This window comes from Crocuta crocuta, unplaced genomic scaffold, assembly GCF_008692635.1.
Source record: "Crocuta crocuta isolate KB4526 unplaced genomic scaffold, BGI_CrCroc_1.0 scaffold755, whole genome shotgun sequence".
NCBI classification, from domain to species: domain Eukaryota; kingdom Metazoa; phylum Chordata; class Mammalia; order Carnivora; family Hyaenidae; genus Crocuta; species Crocuta crocuta.
In genome coordinates this window covers 906,795-920,367 of record NW_027531305.1, presented here as the reverse complement: position 1 = coordinate 920,367, position 13,573 = coordinate 906,795, and the positions used below count along the sequence as shown (strand labels likewise).

The window sequence follows — 13,573 nt, the reverse complement described above, 5'->3', positions numbered from 1 at the left end:
TTGTGTTTTTCTTTATTTTTCCATTCTCTATCAGCAAAATGGCTGGAGACACTGACAAGCTAGTGGGGACTCAATCCCGGTGTGAGCCCAGGGCTCCTATCACTGGGATTTAAAAACACTAGACGTCGTTATTATTAACAGTATTATTATTATCATGGTGTACTGGGTTCTTACCATGCACCAGGGCCTGCGCAAAGCACTTGAGGCACATGATCTTCCCGTGACCCCGGGAAGCTCCGAGGGACGCTGATTGTCCTCATGAGCAGCGTGTGGCCGAGGGACCAGCCATAGCCTGCGGGGTTGGGGGGCGCCTCCTCCGGGAAGTTCTCCCAGGCCAGGCTCAGCACACACCCAGAGCTCGTGCACACCCAGGGCTCCCGCCCACCCGGCCGCCCTCGCTCTCTCCCCATCCAGGCATGGCCGCCACGCTGGGCCAAAACCACAGCTTCGTGTCCGAATTCATCCTCGTGGGCTTCTCCACCTTCCCGCGGCATCTCCTGCCCGCATTCTTCCTGCTCTTCCTGCTCATGTACCTGTTCACCCTCCTGGGCAACCTGCTCATCACGGCCACCGTGTGGAGCGAGCGCGGCCTGCACACGCCCATGTACCTCTTCCTGTGCGCCCTGTCCACCTCCGAGATCCTCTACACCTTGGCCATCACCCCGCGTCTGCTGGTCGACCTGCTCTCCGCCCACCACGCCATCACCTGGGCAGCCTGTGCCAGCCAGATGTTCTTCTCCTTCACATTTGGCTTCACCCACTCCTGCCTGCTCACCGTCATGGGGTATGACCGCTACGTGGCCATCTGCCACCCCCTGCATTACCATGTGCTCATGAGCCCCCGTGGCTGCACCTGCCTGGTGGCCTGGTCCTGGGCAGGTGGCTCAGTCACGGGGCTGGTGGTGACCACGGCCGTTTTCCACCTCACCTTCTGTGGACCCAATGAGATCCACCATTTTTTATGTCATGTGCCCCCTGTCTTGAAGCTGGCCTGTGGAACCGATGTGCCCACCGTGGCCCTGGGCGTGGGGCTGGTGTGCATCACCGCCCTGCTGGGCTGCTGTCTCCTCATCCTCCTCTCCTACATCTTCATCGTGGCTGCCATCTTGAGGATCCCCTCAGCTGAGGGCCGGCACAAGGCCTTCTCCACCTGTGCGTCCCACCTCACTGTGGTCATTGTGCACTACGGCTTTGCCTCTGTCGTCTACCTCAAGCTCAAGGGTCCCCAGTCTCTGGAAGGAGACACCCTGATGGGCATCACCTACACGGTCCTCACGCCCTTCCTCAGCCCCATCATCTTCAGCCTCAGGAACAAGGAGCTGAAGACCGCCATGACGAAGACCTTCCTCAGCAAACTCTATCCTCAGAGCTCCTGAAGTGGCTCCTTTTGTGACAATGATGTGTCAGGTAGAGACATCTTCAGGCTTCCATCTGTAAAACAGGAGTGATTATACTTCATTGGTGATGATTCTTGTGTGGGAATTCCCCCACCTCCCCACTTTGCAAGTACTCTGAATTCTAGATGTGTGTGTTCTCTCCTTTCCCTCAGTCTGGTTGACCTTTTTCCTCCTGGATTCACTGAGGTCTCGACCTCCCCAATATTGACCTTATATGTCACCTTCCTCCAGGTGTCTGTGCCTGGTAGTGGCATGGAGGAGGGGGTGCCCACATTGCTGTGTTAGGGAGCCTGTGAACACGGTTTATCATGAATGTGTGGATGAAAGATGCTTGCTCTGCCCAAAATGTGTAAACTGTGATTGGGCACCTGCTGTATACCGAACATTGTGTTCTCTGCCTCAGACACATCATTGCTGTCATTCTGAATACCATGTTGAAGAAAAGAAAGCATTTTTGATAAATAAAATGATTGTTCCTTTTAATTATTCACATTTTGTTTTGGAGGAAAAGTGTCTCCTCTTATCATTTGCCTTCATTGGCTGAGCTGAATGACTGGCTGAGGAGAGAGAAAGAGGAGGGATCTGAATTTCTCCCTGGGAGAAAAACGATGTGTGGACGGATGGGGGGAAGCTTGGGAGAGGGTAAGGAAGTGGGGGCTGGGCTGTGGGAAAGGGTCAGGACAGGGAGAAGAAGCAGTTGCTGGCCGTTGACCAGGACATAAGGGAGGTGATGGGCTCAGTGACTGGTGAAAACGTTTGAGGAAAGAACAGGCATGTAAGTGGGCATTTTACAAGGTTTGTGAGGTTCTCATAAAGTGTTGATACAGCTCCCCCTTCCGTGACTCCCTTGAAATACTAATAAGAATCCATTTCTCTTTGACATGTTGTGTACGCAGATATATTGGGGAAAGCATCCACAGGCTGGGTCTTGCTTCAAGGGAGACGCTCAGGCAGAGTCACGCAGCACTTTTAAGCTGCACTTCTTTTTTAAATGAGGAAATGGGCACAGTGAAGCTCCCACTTGCCAGGTTCATGAAACCGGAGAGGTGCGGGGATGCGGTATGCTGTCAGCCCAGTCAGTCCTCTGTGGCGGTGGGGCTACAAAGTGGGGCACATCACAGTCAGCTGGAGGGCTGGTTAGGTCACAGGGCCCACTCTCTGATTCAACAGGTCAGGGTAGGACTCTAGAATTTGTATATCTAACAAGCTCTCAGGTGCTGGGGCTGTGGGTCTGAGGATGACACTTTGGGAATGACTGCTCTACAGAATCTTTAGCTCAGAGATAAAACCAGATATGTGAGTTAGGGGGAAAATAANTTTAAATGAGGAAATGGGCACAGTGAAGCTCCCACTTGCCAGGTTCATGAAACCGGAGAGGTGCGGGGATGCAGTATGCCGTCAGCCCAGTCAGTCCTCTGTGGCGGTGGGGCTACAAAGTGGANCTCTCTCTCTCTCTCTCTCTCTCTCCTTCCCTTTCTCCCTCCCTCTTTTTTCTTTCTTTCCTTCCTTTCTTCTTTCCTCCTTCCTTCTGTCCTCTCTTCCTTCCTTCCTTTCTTTCTTTCTTTCTTTCTTTCTTTCTTTCTTTCTTTCTTTCTTTCTTTCTTTCTTTCTTTCTTTCCCCTTTCCTTGTTTCCTTCCTTGCTTCCTTCCTTCCTTCCTTCCTTCCTTTCTTTCTTTCTCTCTCTCTTCTCTCTCTCTCCTTCCCTCTCTCCCTCCCTCTTTTTTCTTTCCTTCCTTGCTTCTTTCCTCCTTCCTTCCTTCCTCTCTCCCTTCCTTCCTGCCTTTTTCTTCCTTCCTTCCTTCCTTCCTTCCTTCCTTCTTTCCTTCCTTTCTTTCTCTTTCTTTCCCCCTTCCTTGCTTTCTTTCTTCTTTCCTTGTTAATAGTTATACTGATAACAGCTTCCATTTTCCCCCATTTTGGTGGGGGTGGGGGAGAGCATTTATCATTAGCTAGGTAAGGTTTTAACAAAACAGTTCTATTGAGATATGATTCAAGACCATATAATTCACCCATTTAAAGATATGTATAATCCAAACCAGTCAATTTAGAACATTTTCATCACCTCCAAATAAAACCTTAGAGCATTTAACTGTCATCTCTTTCCTCTCTTCCCTCCAGCCCTAAGCAGCCCTAATCCACTGTCTTTATTGATTTGCCTGTTCTAAACATTTTATATAAATCATATATATAAGTCATACAATATTTATCCTCTTGTGTTTGTCTTTACTCGGCATAATGTTTTCAAGGTTTACCCACATGGTAGCATGTATCGGTATCTCATTCTTTTTTATGACTGAATAATAATCTATTGTTTCAGTAGACCACACTTTATCCATTCATCTGTTGATAGATATTTGAGTTGCTTCTAACTTCTGGCTATGATGAGTAATGCTGCTGTAAACATTCATGTGCAAGTTTTTATGTGGACATACATTTTCATTTGGGAGGTATATACCTAGGAGTGGAATTGAGGGGTTATATGGTAACTCTATGTTTAATCATTTGGAGAATTGCTAGACTGCTTTCCAGAGTGGCTGCTCCATTTTACATCCCCACCAGCAGTCTATGAAGGCTCGTTTTTCCACGTGCTCACCAACACTAACGTATCTAACTTTTTGATCATAGTCATTCTAGTATTTCCCTGATAAGTATAGTCTTTTTTTTAAATTTTAATTTTATTTATTTGAGAAAAAGAGAGAGAGAGGCAGAGGGAAAGAGAGAAAGAATCTTAAGCAGCCTCCATACTCAGTTCAGAGCCTGATGCGGGGCTCAATCCGTTGACTGTGGAATCATGACCTGACCTGAAATCGAGAGTCAGATGCTCAACCAACTGAGCCACCCAAGCACCCCGGTGATAGGTATACTCTTAAATGATTTAACACACATGGGTTCTTTTACTTCACAAAGAAGATAATATTATTAGCTCCATTTTGAAGATGAGGAAACAGAGCTATAAAGAGATTAAATCTGTTAGTTAAAGGTCTTGCCCTTGAAGTGGAAAAACTAGAACTCTTTATGTTGGAACTTGGGATCAGAAGCATACATTTCTCAGCAATTGCAAGAAGAGGAAGCCAGTGTGTTCCAAGAAGAAATGAAATTGTGGATTGGAAAGAAGGGACCAACTGTAGCAAGCACTGGTGCAATGAGCCAGAACTGAAGATACACTGCTTCTCAGGGATTAGGAAGAAACACCCACCATGAGAGGATCAGAGAGACATATCGTAAGCTGGACAAAACTGGCTGTAGCATTTCTATGTTTTCATTAGTAGATGTATTAATATGCAAAATACTGTTATGTTCAAACACGAAATCGTTTGCTCTAAAAAAACGCTGACCCCTTTTGAAGCCAGATTCCTGGGTTATATTGAGAAGAGTCAAGACAGTTAATTAGCAATATTTGGTGACATCCTTTGCCTCCCTTACAAAATGAGAAAGAGTCCAGATGGTAAGACCCACAACTTCCTAGAGTTGCCCTTGAAGAGGTATGTTTAAGTGGTCAGCATAAGTCTTGGGGTGTAGCCACTGCTCCTTAGCTGGTTACAGATCCAGAGACATCTTGGAATATACAGGTTGACCTGGGAAACAGGTAAGAGACTGTGAATTTGAAAGANACGAAATCGTTTGCTCTAAAAAAACGCTGACCCCTTTTGAAGCCAGATTCCTGGGTTATATTGAGAAGAGTCAAGACAGTTAATTAGCAATATTTGGTGACATCCTTTGCCTCCCTTACAAAATGAGAAAGAGTCCAGATGGTAAGACCCACAACTTCCTAGAGTTGCCCTTGAAGAGGTATGTTTAAGTGGTCAGCATAAGTCTTGGGGTGTAGCCACTGCTCCTTAGCTGGTTACAGATCCAGAGACATCTTGGAATATACAGGTTGACCTGGGAAACGGGTAAGAGACTGTGAATTTGAAAGAGCTGGGGGTGTTATGCTGAGCGAAATAAGTCNAGAAGAAGAAGAAGAAGAAGAAGAAAGAAAAAATTGATGGCAAACATGGCTTCTGGATTATATCCAGGAACTATCAGTGTGGTTCCCTGTGGTCATCAGAGGAAAAAAACCAACTTGCTCTAGTTGGACTGACGAATGTCAGTGGCTCTGAAATGTAAATAAACCATGCTTTTAATTCCTTAGATTTAGTATTAGTTGTTTCGAAAATTTAAAACAACCAAGGAAATTGAACTTAGTGAATGTATGTTATTTCTGTAAGTGATATATTCTAGACCCCAAGGGCTGGGCCAGGACAAGATATGTGAGGCAGGGCTATGAAAGCTCAGTGTTGCAACCCATCTTTATTTTAAATGTTGATGTGCTGTTCATCATACATTTTGTGCATTAATTTTGGTTTTAAAAATATTGCATTAAATAGGATTTATCTTTTTTAAGTTTATTTTGAGAGAGTGAGCACAAGTAGGGGAGGGGCAGAGAGAGAGGGAGAGAGAAAGAGAGAGAGAGAGAATCCTAAACAGGCTCCACACTATCAGCACAGAGCCTAATGTGGGGCTAGATCATGACCTGAGCGGAAATCAAGAGTCAGACACTCAGCTGACTGAGCCCCAAAATATGATTTATCTTGAGTACTGAATTCTTTGGTGTCCCCTTAAATTTGGTGGTCAAGGCGAATGCCTCACTTGCTTGACCTTAGTTCCTGCCTTGCTAGACTCCCCTTCCTTGCCCCCCCAAATAACCTTGCATTTGTTTTCCCTGAAAAAGAACAAAAAATAGAAGTCATAATTAACTTATCTGATAATAAAAATAGAGATACGAATATGTGCCAAAAAGTCAGTGTAAACACAACAGGGTCTTGGTTAAGACTCTTCACATCAGGGGAGAGAGCCGGGCCCCCAGCTCATTAGTGTTGGCCAGGACCCCACCCCCACACCCAGGGGAAGTGTCCTATATCCCCGCCATTATTCAGCTTCCCCTTTCTGAAGTTCCCCCACCCCTTCATTCCTAGCTGCTTGCCTTTCCTTGCTAATGGTCCCCTTTGTGTCACATTCTTTGGTATCCCTAAGGCATAGACAGAGCCCAGAGAGGTGATTAAAAGGCCAGGAGCACTGAGAAGGGCTGTTGATAGTGAGATCTCCAGACTTTAAGGGACCCCTCTCCCTGCACTAATTAGAGCCACCAAGTGTTCCAATGCTAATTTCTGGAGAACAAGGCCAGCTTGAGAGATGCAATTTGCTGCCTTAACTTCTCTTGTTCTGTTTTTCCCCAATGTTGACCTTGACCCCCTTGCCCTTGCCAGTTCCCTCCTCAGGGATGTTTTACCTCCTCCCCTACCCCCAACCTCCCAGACTATCTCTGTCCAGAGGCCGTAGGGATCTTTCTAAAGGGAAAACCTGAAAAATCACCAGTCTGTTTATATACTCTTGAGATACATTACAAAGTAGTGTGGTTGGGTCACTGCTCCATCTCCAGCTTTATCCCCCGGCCCTCCCTCCCCAGCTTTCCTGCCCCACGAGCTCCCCACCTGTTCTGTAATAAACCAAGCATGCTCAGACCTCAGGAAGTTTGCACAGACTGCTGCTTCTACCTGAAACACCCTTTCCCTAGTCCTACACATCTATAGGTCTGGCTTTAAATGCCACCTCCTCAGGGAAGCATTTTCTGACTTCGCCATCCTGAATTACCACCCCTATTTTGAGCAACTCCTATCATAGCAACTCATAGCATTTATCAAGTTTATCATATGTGTTCATTAGCCTGATTATTTGTTTAATATCCACATCTTCTCTCTGAAGTACAAGCAGTGAAATCAGGGGTCATGTCTAATGAGTTTAACATTGTATCCCTAGCGGCATCTAAAAATTGCCTGTCAAACAGTAGGTGCTCAATAAATGTTTGTTGAATAAACACAATAGGATTTGTCATCCTTGGCACTACTGACATTTGGGGATGGCTCATTCGTTGTGATAGGATCTGTTCTATGCATTGTGAGGTGTTGAACAGCATCCCTGGCCTTCCCTCACTAGATATTGCAACACATGTCTCCCTCCTTCAGCTGTAACAACCAAAAAATTCTCCAGAAACTTCCAAGCATCCTCTGGCGGGCACTGATGAGAGTCATGCCCCTTTGGTGGCCCTTAGCCTTAGGTCTGTGTCTTGGTGAGATCCCTGATATTTCTGTGTTGTTCCACCAAGCATGTAGAAACAGGAAATATCAAAGACAGGAAATAGCAATGGACCCATCTCTGTGCTCCCAAAACTAGGATTTGAGACACATTTGAAAGCTGAAAATCTTAAAAAGCTAATATTAAGTGCAATCTCATGCCAGACACCGTCAGTCACCCTACATACATGATGTTATTTACTTCTCAGAACAATCCTAACAAGTGACTACATTATTAATAAACCCATTTTAATGGTGGGAAACTGAGGCCAAGAAATAGGATGTAATTCAGCCCACACCCCTTTGCTTCATCACCCCACCACTGCACAGCCCTGTCTGCAATTCAGAGCATCTGTTGAGAGATCTCTTGAGAGAGCCAGGTGTCACCCATCTCCAGTCCCATTAGCTGTTGCCATGGTGATAAGTCATGGAGACCATTCATGAAGGCTAGGGGCCACAGAGAGGAGGAGAAGAGGATTCTGGGAGAAAAGGGCTAGGTCAGGAAGCTTAGCTGGAGCACATTTCTCCCAATGGTGCCCTCTGCTGGTGACCCCAATCCTCTCCACTGAGGTCCTACTCCTTCTGCAGCACTGATAACCAAAATGGACACATCAGATTAGATGGCTCCAGTTGGTCATTGGTTCAACTCACACCTCTCCCTTTGATATCAAGTTTATCAAGCAAAACTTGGAATTATAATGTCATCCTAACTCCTGTGGATATCCATGTGCCAGGCACTATGCTAAACCCTTTATAAGCATTGCCTTATTCAATCTTACATCTGTCTTAGAAGGTAGGTGCTGTTACATTCCTTCAGTGCAGGCTCAGAGAGGGGAAGTGACCAGCCTAAGCTCAAACAACAATATATGACAGCCAATTTCTCCACACCCACTCCAACAGCGTTAATAAACTTGAAAATTTTTTTGTCTATCTTATTGGACAGACAAAAACTGTACCTCACAGTTATATGTTCATTTGCCATCATTATTTTGCATTAACTTATTCAACAAATATTTGAGAACTTACATATGCTGTACAGGAATATAGCAGTTTGCAAAATGGACCAAGAGTCCCTGATGACCTCAAACAACATTCTAGTGGACAGAGGCAGACAATATCTAATAAGCAGATATGTGCCAAGCAGTAATAAACACATGTCAGACCAGGAAAGAAGATCAAGAGACATAGGACATGGCCAGGGGTGTATCTATTTTGTGCACTGTGGTTACAGAAGGGCTCTATGACTTTTGAGCAGAAATGTCTTCAAGGAATTGAGATCGTGTTGCTGTGTTCTGAGATAAGAAAGACTGTGGAAGAAGTGTGTGTGTGTGTGTGCATGTGTGTGCACACACGCGCACGCACACACACGTGTGTGTGTGTGTAAGAAAGGGGTGGTGGGCAAGGAGAGACAGAGAAAATGATAATGGCAATGGAAACATCTAAGAGATATCCATGTAGAGATATCTGAGTAGGCAATTGGATAGGGATAAAGATAAGAATTTGGGAGTCACCTGTGTGCAGAGTGTACATAAGGCACTGATACGAGATAGGATCCCCAGTCAGAAAGGACACTGGTGAAGTCCAAGGATCAAGATTTTTAATCTTTTGTCATTTATTTTATTTTTTTACCATAATTTATTGTCAAGTTGGCAGTAGCTACTTTGTGTTCCAAGTATGAATGAAACAATGTTTGTTTAACAATCCTTCACTAGTGGATGTATCTAATGCTTTCCAATCATAAATGTCACTTCTCTGAATATACTTTTATTTATACAGATATGGAATATATCTGTAAGAGGTTGATTGAACTCAGTGGAAAAATGGGAAGCAAGTTCGAACCCAGGTCAGTCTGACCTCAAACACAGCTTCCCCCTACACTGTCTCCCACTGCTTTGGAGGCCAATGAGTCTTCTCACAGTAAATATTATAAGCCAAATATCTGGTTTGTTCGGTATTGTAGGGAATACATTGATGTACCCAAGAAATATTTATTAATCAATTTATATCTTCCAAGTCTCATGTTGATGCTGTGTGACAGTGAGCAAGATGGACCGACTTCTTGACCTCAGGAAGCTGATAGCCTAAAGGATCAAAATAAGTTAACATAAGACACTGGGGGCCTGACTCACTGTAGTTACCCAACCAGCTTCCAGCTTCTCTTTCCATTTAGACACCAGTAGCATCAGAAGCCAACTTGGCCTTTAGTGAAGAAAATGAAAGAGGCTAGCTGGTATCCTAGTCCAGATTGGCTTTGCTGCTGTGGAAGGGGAGCATCTTGGCTCAGTGTGAAAAGAATTCACTGCAAGATCAAACTTATTTTAAAATCATAGAGTAGACTTGAATCTATAGAAATAGTCCATCAATGTCCCCAAGCTCATGCCTGGCAGCTTGCGATTACCTGCTTGTGGTTTAAAAGTCTCTTAGGATTGTGGACTGTTTGGTTCGGTTTGAGGATGGACTAGTCCTCTATCGACAGGCAACCCACAAAATCCACCATAGGAAGATGGTGTGTGAAGCACTGGGTGGCCAAGACTGGGATTCACAGAAGACCTACATCAGAAGCTTGGCCCTACTAAGTTGTCTGATCTTGGATGAGTCATGCAACCGTTTTGACCCTCAGTTTCCCCTCTGTCAAAGGGAGTGGATGTGAGTTTATCTGCCCTGATCCCCCTTGCATGGCTATGATGAGATAATATGTGTAAGGGGTAATAGGAAATATGTAGTGCAGCATATATTCTGCAAAGGAGGAAGATGGTCTATATTTCCCATGTTTGACTGAAATTGTTTCCTACATCCTCCCACTTCATGATAACATGAGATATTTTTACCACTCAAGTTATAGAGAAAGACTGAATCTAACTTTAGGACAAATGATGAATAGTTTATTATTCAATGTAAACACGAATAAACATATTTTCTTTATTTTAGCCTTGGGTAATTTAACTAACTTAGCGCTTGTGCATTTTAAATATTTTTTAAAGTTTATGTATTTATTTTGAGAGAGAGAAAGAGAAGAGAACGGGAGCTGGGAAGGGGCGGAGAGAGAGAGAGAATCCCAAGCAGGCTCCATGCTGTCCGCATAAAGCCTAAAGCAGGTCTCAATCCCACAAACTGTGAGATCATGACCTGAGCTGAAATCAAAAGTCGGATGCTTACCTGACAGAGCCATCCAGGCACCCCATTGGTTGTACATTTTAATTACATTTGTTGTTGTGCACAACACTATCACTATAAACCAGTGTCCATTAAGTATTACTATAAATTACTATTTTTAAATGAATGAATCCATATTCATAAACAATCTAAATTTGACAAAGAAACTTTTTTTTAAATTATATTTTTAGGTAATCTCTACACCTTGGGTTTGAACTCACAATCCCAAGATCAAAAGTCTCATATTTTACTGGCTGAACCAGCCAGGAGCCTCAAGGAAAACTTTCCCTTTTTTAACGAGATATAATTGATACATAATATTGTGTAAGTTTAAGGTGTACAGTGCATTGATTTGATGCATTTATATATTGCAATATGCTTGCACCATAGCGTTAGCTAGCACCTCTATCATGTCACATAATTATCATTTCATTTTTGTGATGGGAACAATTAAGATCTAGTCTCTTCGGAACTTTGAAGTTACTGATACAATATTGTCATCTATAATCATGCTGTGCATGAGACCTCCAGGACTTATATATCTACTGGCTGCAAATTTATACCCTTAAACATCTCCCCAGTTCTCTCACCCGCCAGTTCCTGGTAACCAACAATGCTACTCTCTGTTTTCACAAGTTCAGCCTTTTTAGGCTTTGCATATAAATGATATTGTACAGTATTTGTTATTCTCTTGAATACACATATTTTCAGCAAAGTATAAATACTATGTAGTATGATCAAGCTTAAATCACCCTCATGCCCATAAGGAAACATTAAGCTGGTCTGATCATGAGATACACCTTTATCCTGGACTCTGCACTCAATGTGGCTCAACAGAGTTCCCCATTGGCCCGTGTACCACATTACTCTCTAACACAGCAGGCAATTTCCCACAGTGGGACTGATTATAGAAACTTCTCTGTGCCTCTGCAGCTGCTCAAGACTCACATTTGAAATGCAGAGGTTTCCTCGACTTTTTCCTGGGAGTCTGCTCTATTACTCTTTGTAGCCTTACAAAATCCATTTTGTAGGTATCCATTGCTGTCTATTAGAAGGTGGGGCCTGACATCTTCCATTTCTCTTAGCAATGTGGATTAATGGGAGTAGCACTAATTAGACCACTCTGGCTTCTTTTAGAAGAATAGATCCCAGGTTTGATGCTGCCTGATAAAATGTCCTGCAGCAGGTAAGAAACACGAAATCAGATTTTCTCTGTGTCATTGTCTTATACATCTTTCCACTCTGAATATACTCTTGATGCTGATTAACCATGGTGTGTGCATTTGGATGTTGCCTTCAAGAGTTCTTGTAAACCTTAAAGCATCAGATAAGTATAGGTTATCACATGTTTTCAAGGCGCCATTTATTTTTCCTTTTTTTTTTTTTTAATGTAGGCTCCATGCCCAGCATGGAGCCCATGTAGTGCTTGAACTCACGGCCCTGAGATCAAGACCTGAGCTGAGATCATGAGCCAGATGGTCAAGCAACTGAGCCATCCAGGTGCCCCTCAAGGGTGCAATTTCTAATGATAGGATATGGTAACCCAATTTAGCTGTTTCCAAGTAATTCCTCCCTGATCATCATATTTTTTCTGGGTAGAGTTTGCTGAGGAAGGTCTTCGTCATGGCGGTCTTCAGCTCCTTGTTCCTGAGACTGAAGATGATGGGGCTGAGGAAGGGCGTGAGGATTGTGTAGGTGATGCCCATCAAGGTGTCTCCTTCCAGAGACTGGGGACCCTTGGGCTTGAGATAGATGACAGAGGCAAAGCCATAGTGCACAATGACCACAGTGAGGTGGGACGCACAGGTGGAGAAGGCCTTGTGCCGGCCCTCAGCTGAGGGGATCCTCAAGATGGCAGCCACGATGAAGGCATAGGACAGGAGGATGAGGAGACAGCAGCCCAGGAGAGCCATGATGCACACCAGTCCCACGCCTTTGGCCACTACTGGTACATCAGTTCCACAGGCCAGCTTCAACAGTGGTGGCACATGGCAAGCAAAATGGTGAATCTCATTGGGTCCACAGAAGGTGAGGTGGAAAACAGCTGTAGTCACAACTAGCCCCATGACCGAGCCACCTACCCAGGACCAGGCCACCAGGCAAGCGCAGCCACGGGGACTCATGAACACATTGTAGCGCAGGGGGTGGCAGATGGTCACGTAGCGGTCGTAGCCCATGACGGTGAGCAGGAAGGAGTGGGTGAAGCCGAACATGAAGGAGAAGAACATCTGGCTGGCACAGGCCGCCCAGGTGATGGCGTGGTGGGTGGAGAGCAGGTCGACCAGCAGACGCGGGGTGATGGCCAAGGTGTAGAGGATCTCGGAGGTGGACAGGGCACACAGGAAGAGGTACATGGGCGTGTGCAGACTGCGCTCACTCCACACGGTGGCCATGATGAGCAGGTTGCCCAGCAGCGTGAACAGGTACATGAGCAAGAACAGTAGGAAGAACAGCAGCTGAAAGTGGGGGAAGGTGGAGAAGCCCACAAGGATGAATTCAGTCACTGCTGAGAAATTGCCTCTCTGCATGGAGACTGTGCCTGGGGTGAAGTGGGAGAGACAGAGCTCAGCTACTAGGTGGAGAAAAGTCTTCCCCCATACTTGGGCCTGCTCAAAAGGGTGCCCCTGAATTTGTGAAAATTAGTAGTTGGAAACCTCACTAAAATGCAGTCAGAAGTTTTGACAGGAAGAGTGTTCACACCGTTTCCCTTCTAGTGCATCGCAAACTGGATGAGTGGACAGGAAGAGATGAACTTGACCCTGGATACTATTCCTACCCTCCCAGTGAGAAGCCAGTGAGAAGCTGTAATAATAATGTAATTCTTATAACAGCCTTTCCAATGAACCCCTTTTCTCCTTAAAAAGTCTACCTTTCCTTTGTTCCCCATGACTTGACTTTGGCTTTGTGGCAGT

General features: G+C 44.9%; 2 protein-coding genes across 2 annotated transcripts; one reads left to right on the top strand and one right to left on the bottom strand.

Annotated features, from left to right (window-relative positions):
* Nucleotides 1–416: 416 nt before the first annotated feature.
* LOC144237892 (olfactory receptor 10H1-like) lies at nt 417–1,376 on the top strand. Its single transcript, XM_077771613.1, has one exon. The coding sequence runs from the start codon at nt 417–419 to the stop codon at nt 1,374–1,376; it is 960 nt and encodes a 319-aa protein (XP_077627739.1).
* A 10,865-nt stretch (nt 1,377–12,241) lies between these two features.
* Nucleotides 12,242–13,189, bottom strand: LOC144237895 (olfactory receptor 10H1). Its single transcript, XM_077771615.1, has one exon. The coding sequence runs from the start codon at nt 13,187–13,189 to the stop codon at nt 12,242–12,244; it is 948 nt and encodes a 315-aa protein (XP_077627741.1).
* Nucleotides 13,190–13,573: the final 384 nt, after the last annotated feature.

Excerpts from the sequence above, each read along its gene's own strand:
- LOC144237895 (XM_077771615.1), bottom strand. The coding sequence starts at position 13,189 with ATGCAGAGAGGCAATTTCTCAGCAGTGACTGAATTCATCCTTGTGGGC.
- LOC144237892 (XM_077771613.1), top strand. The coding sequence starts at position 417 with ATGGCCGCCACGCTGGGCCAAAACCACAGCTTCGTGTCCGAATTCATC.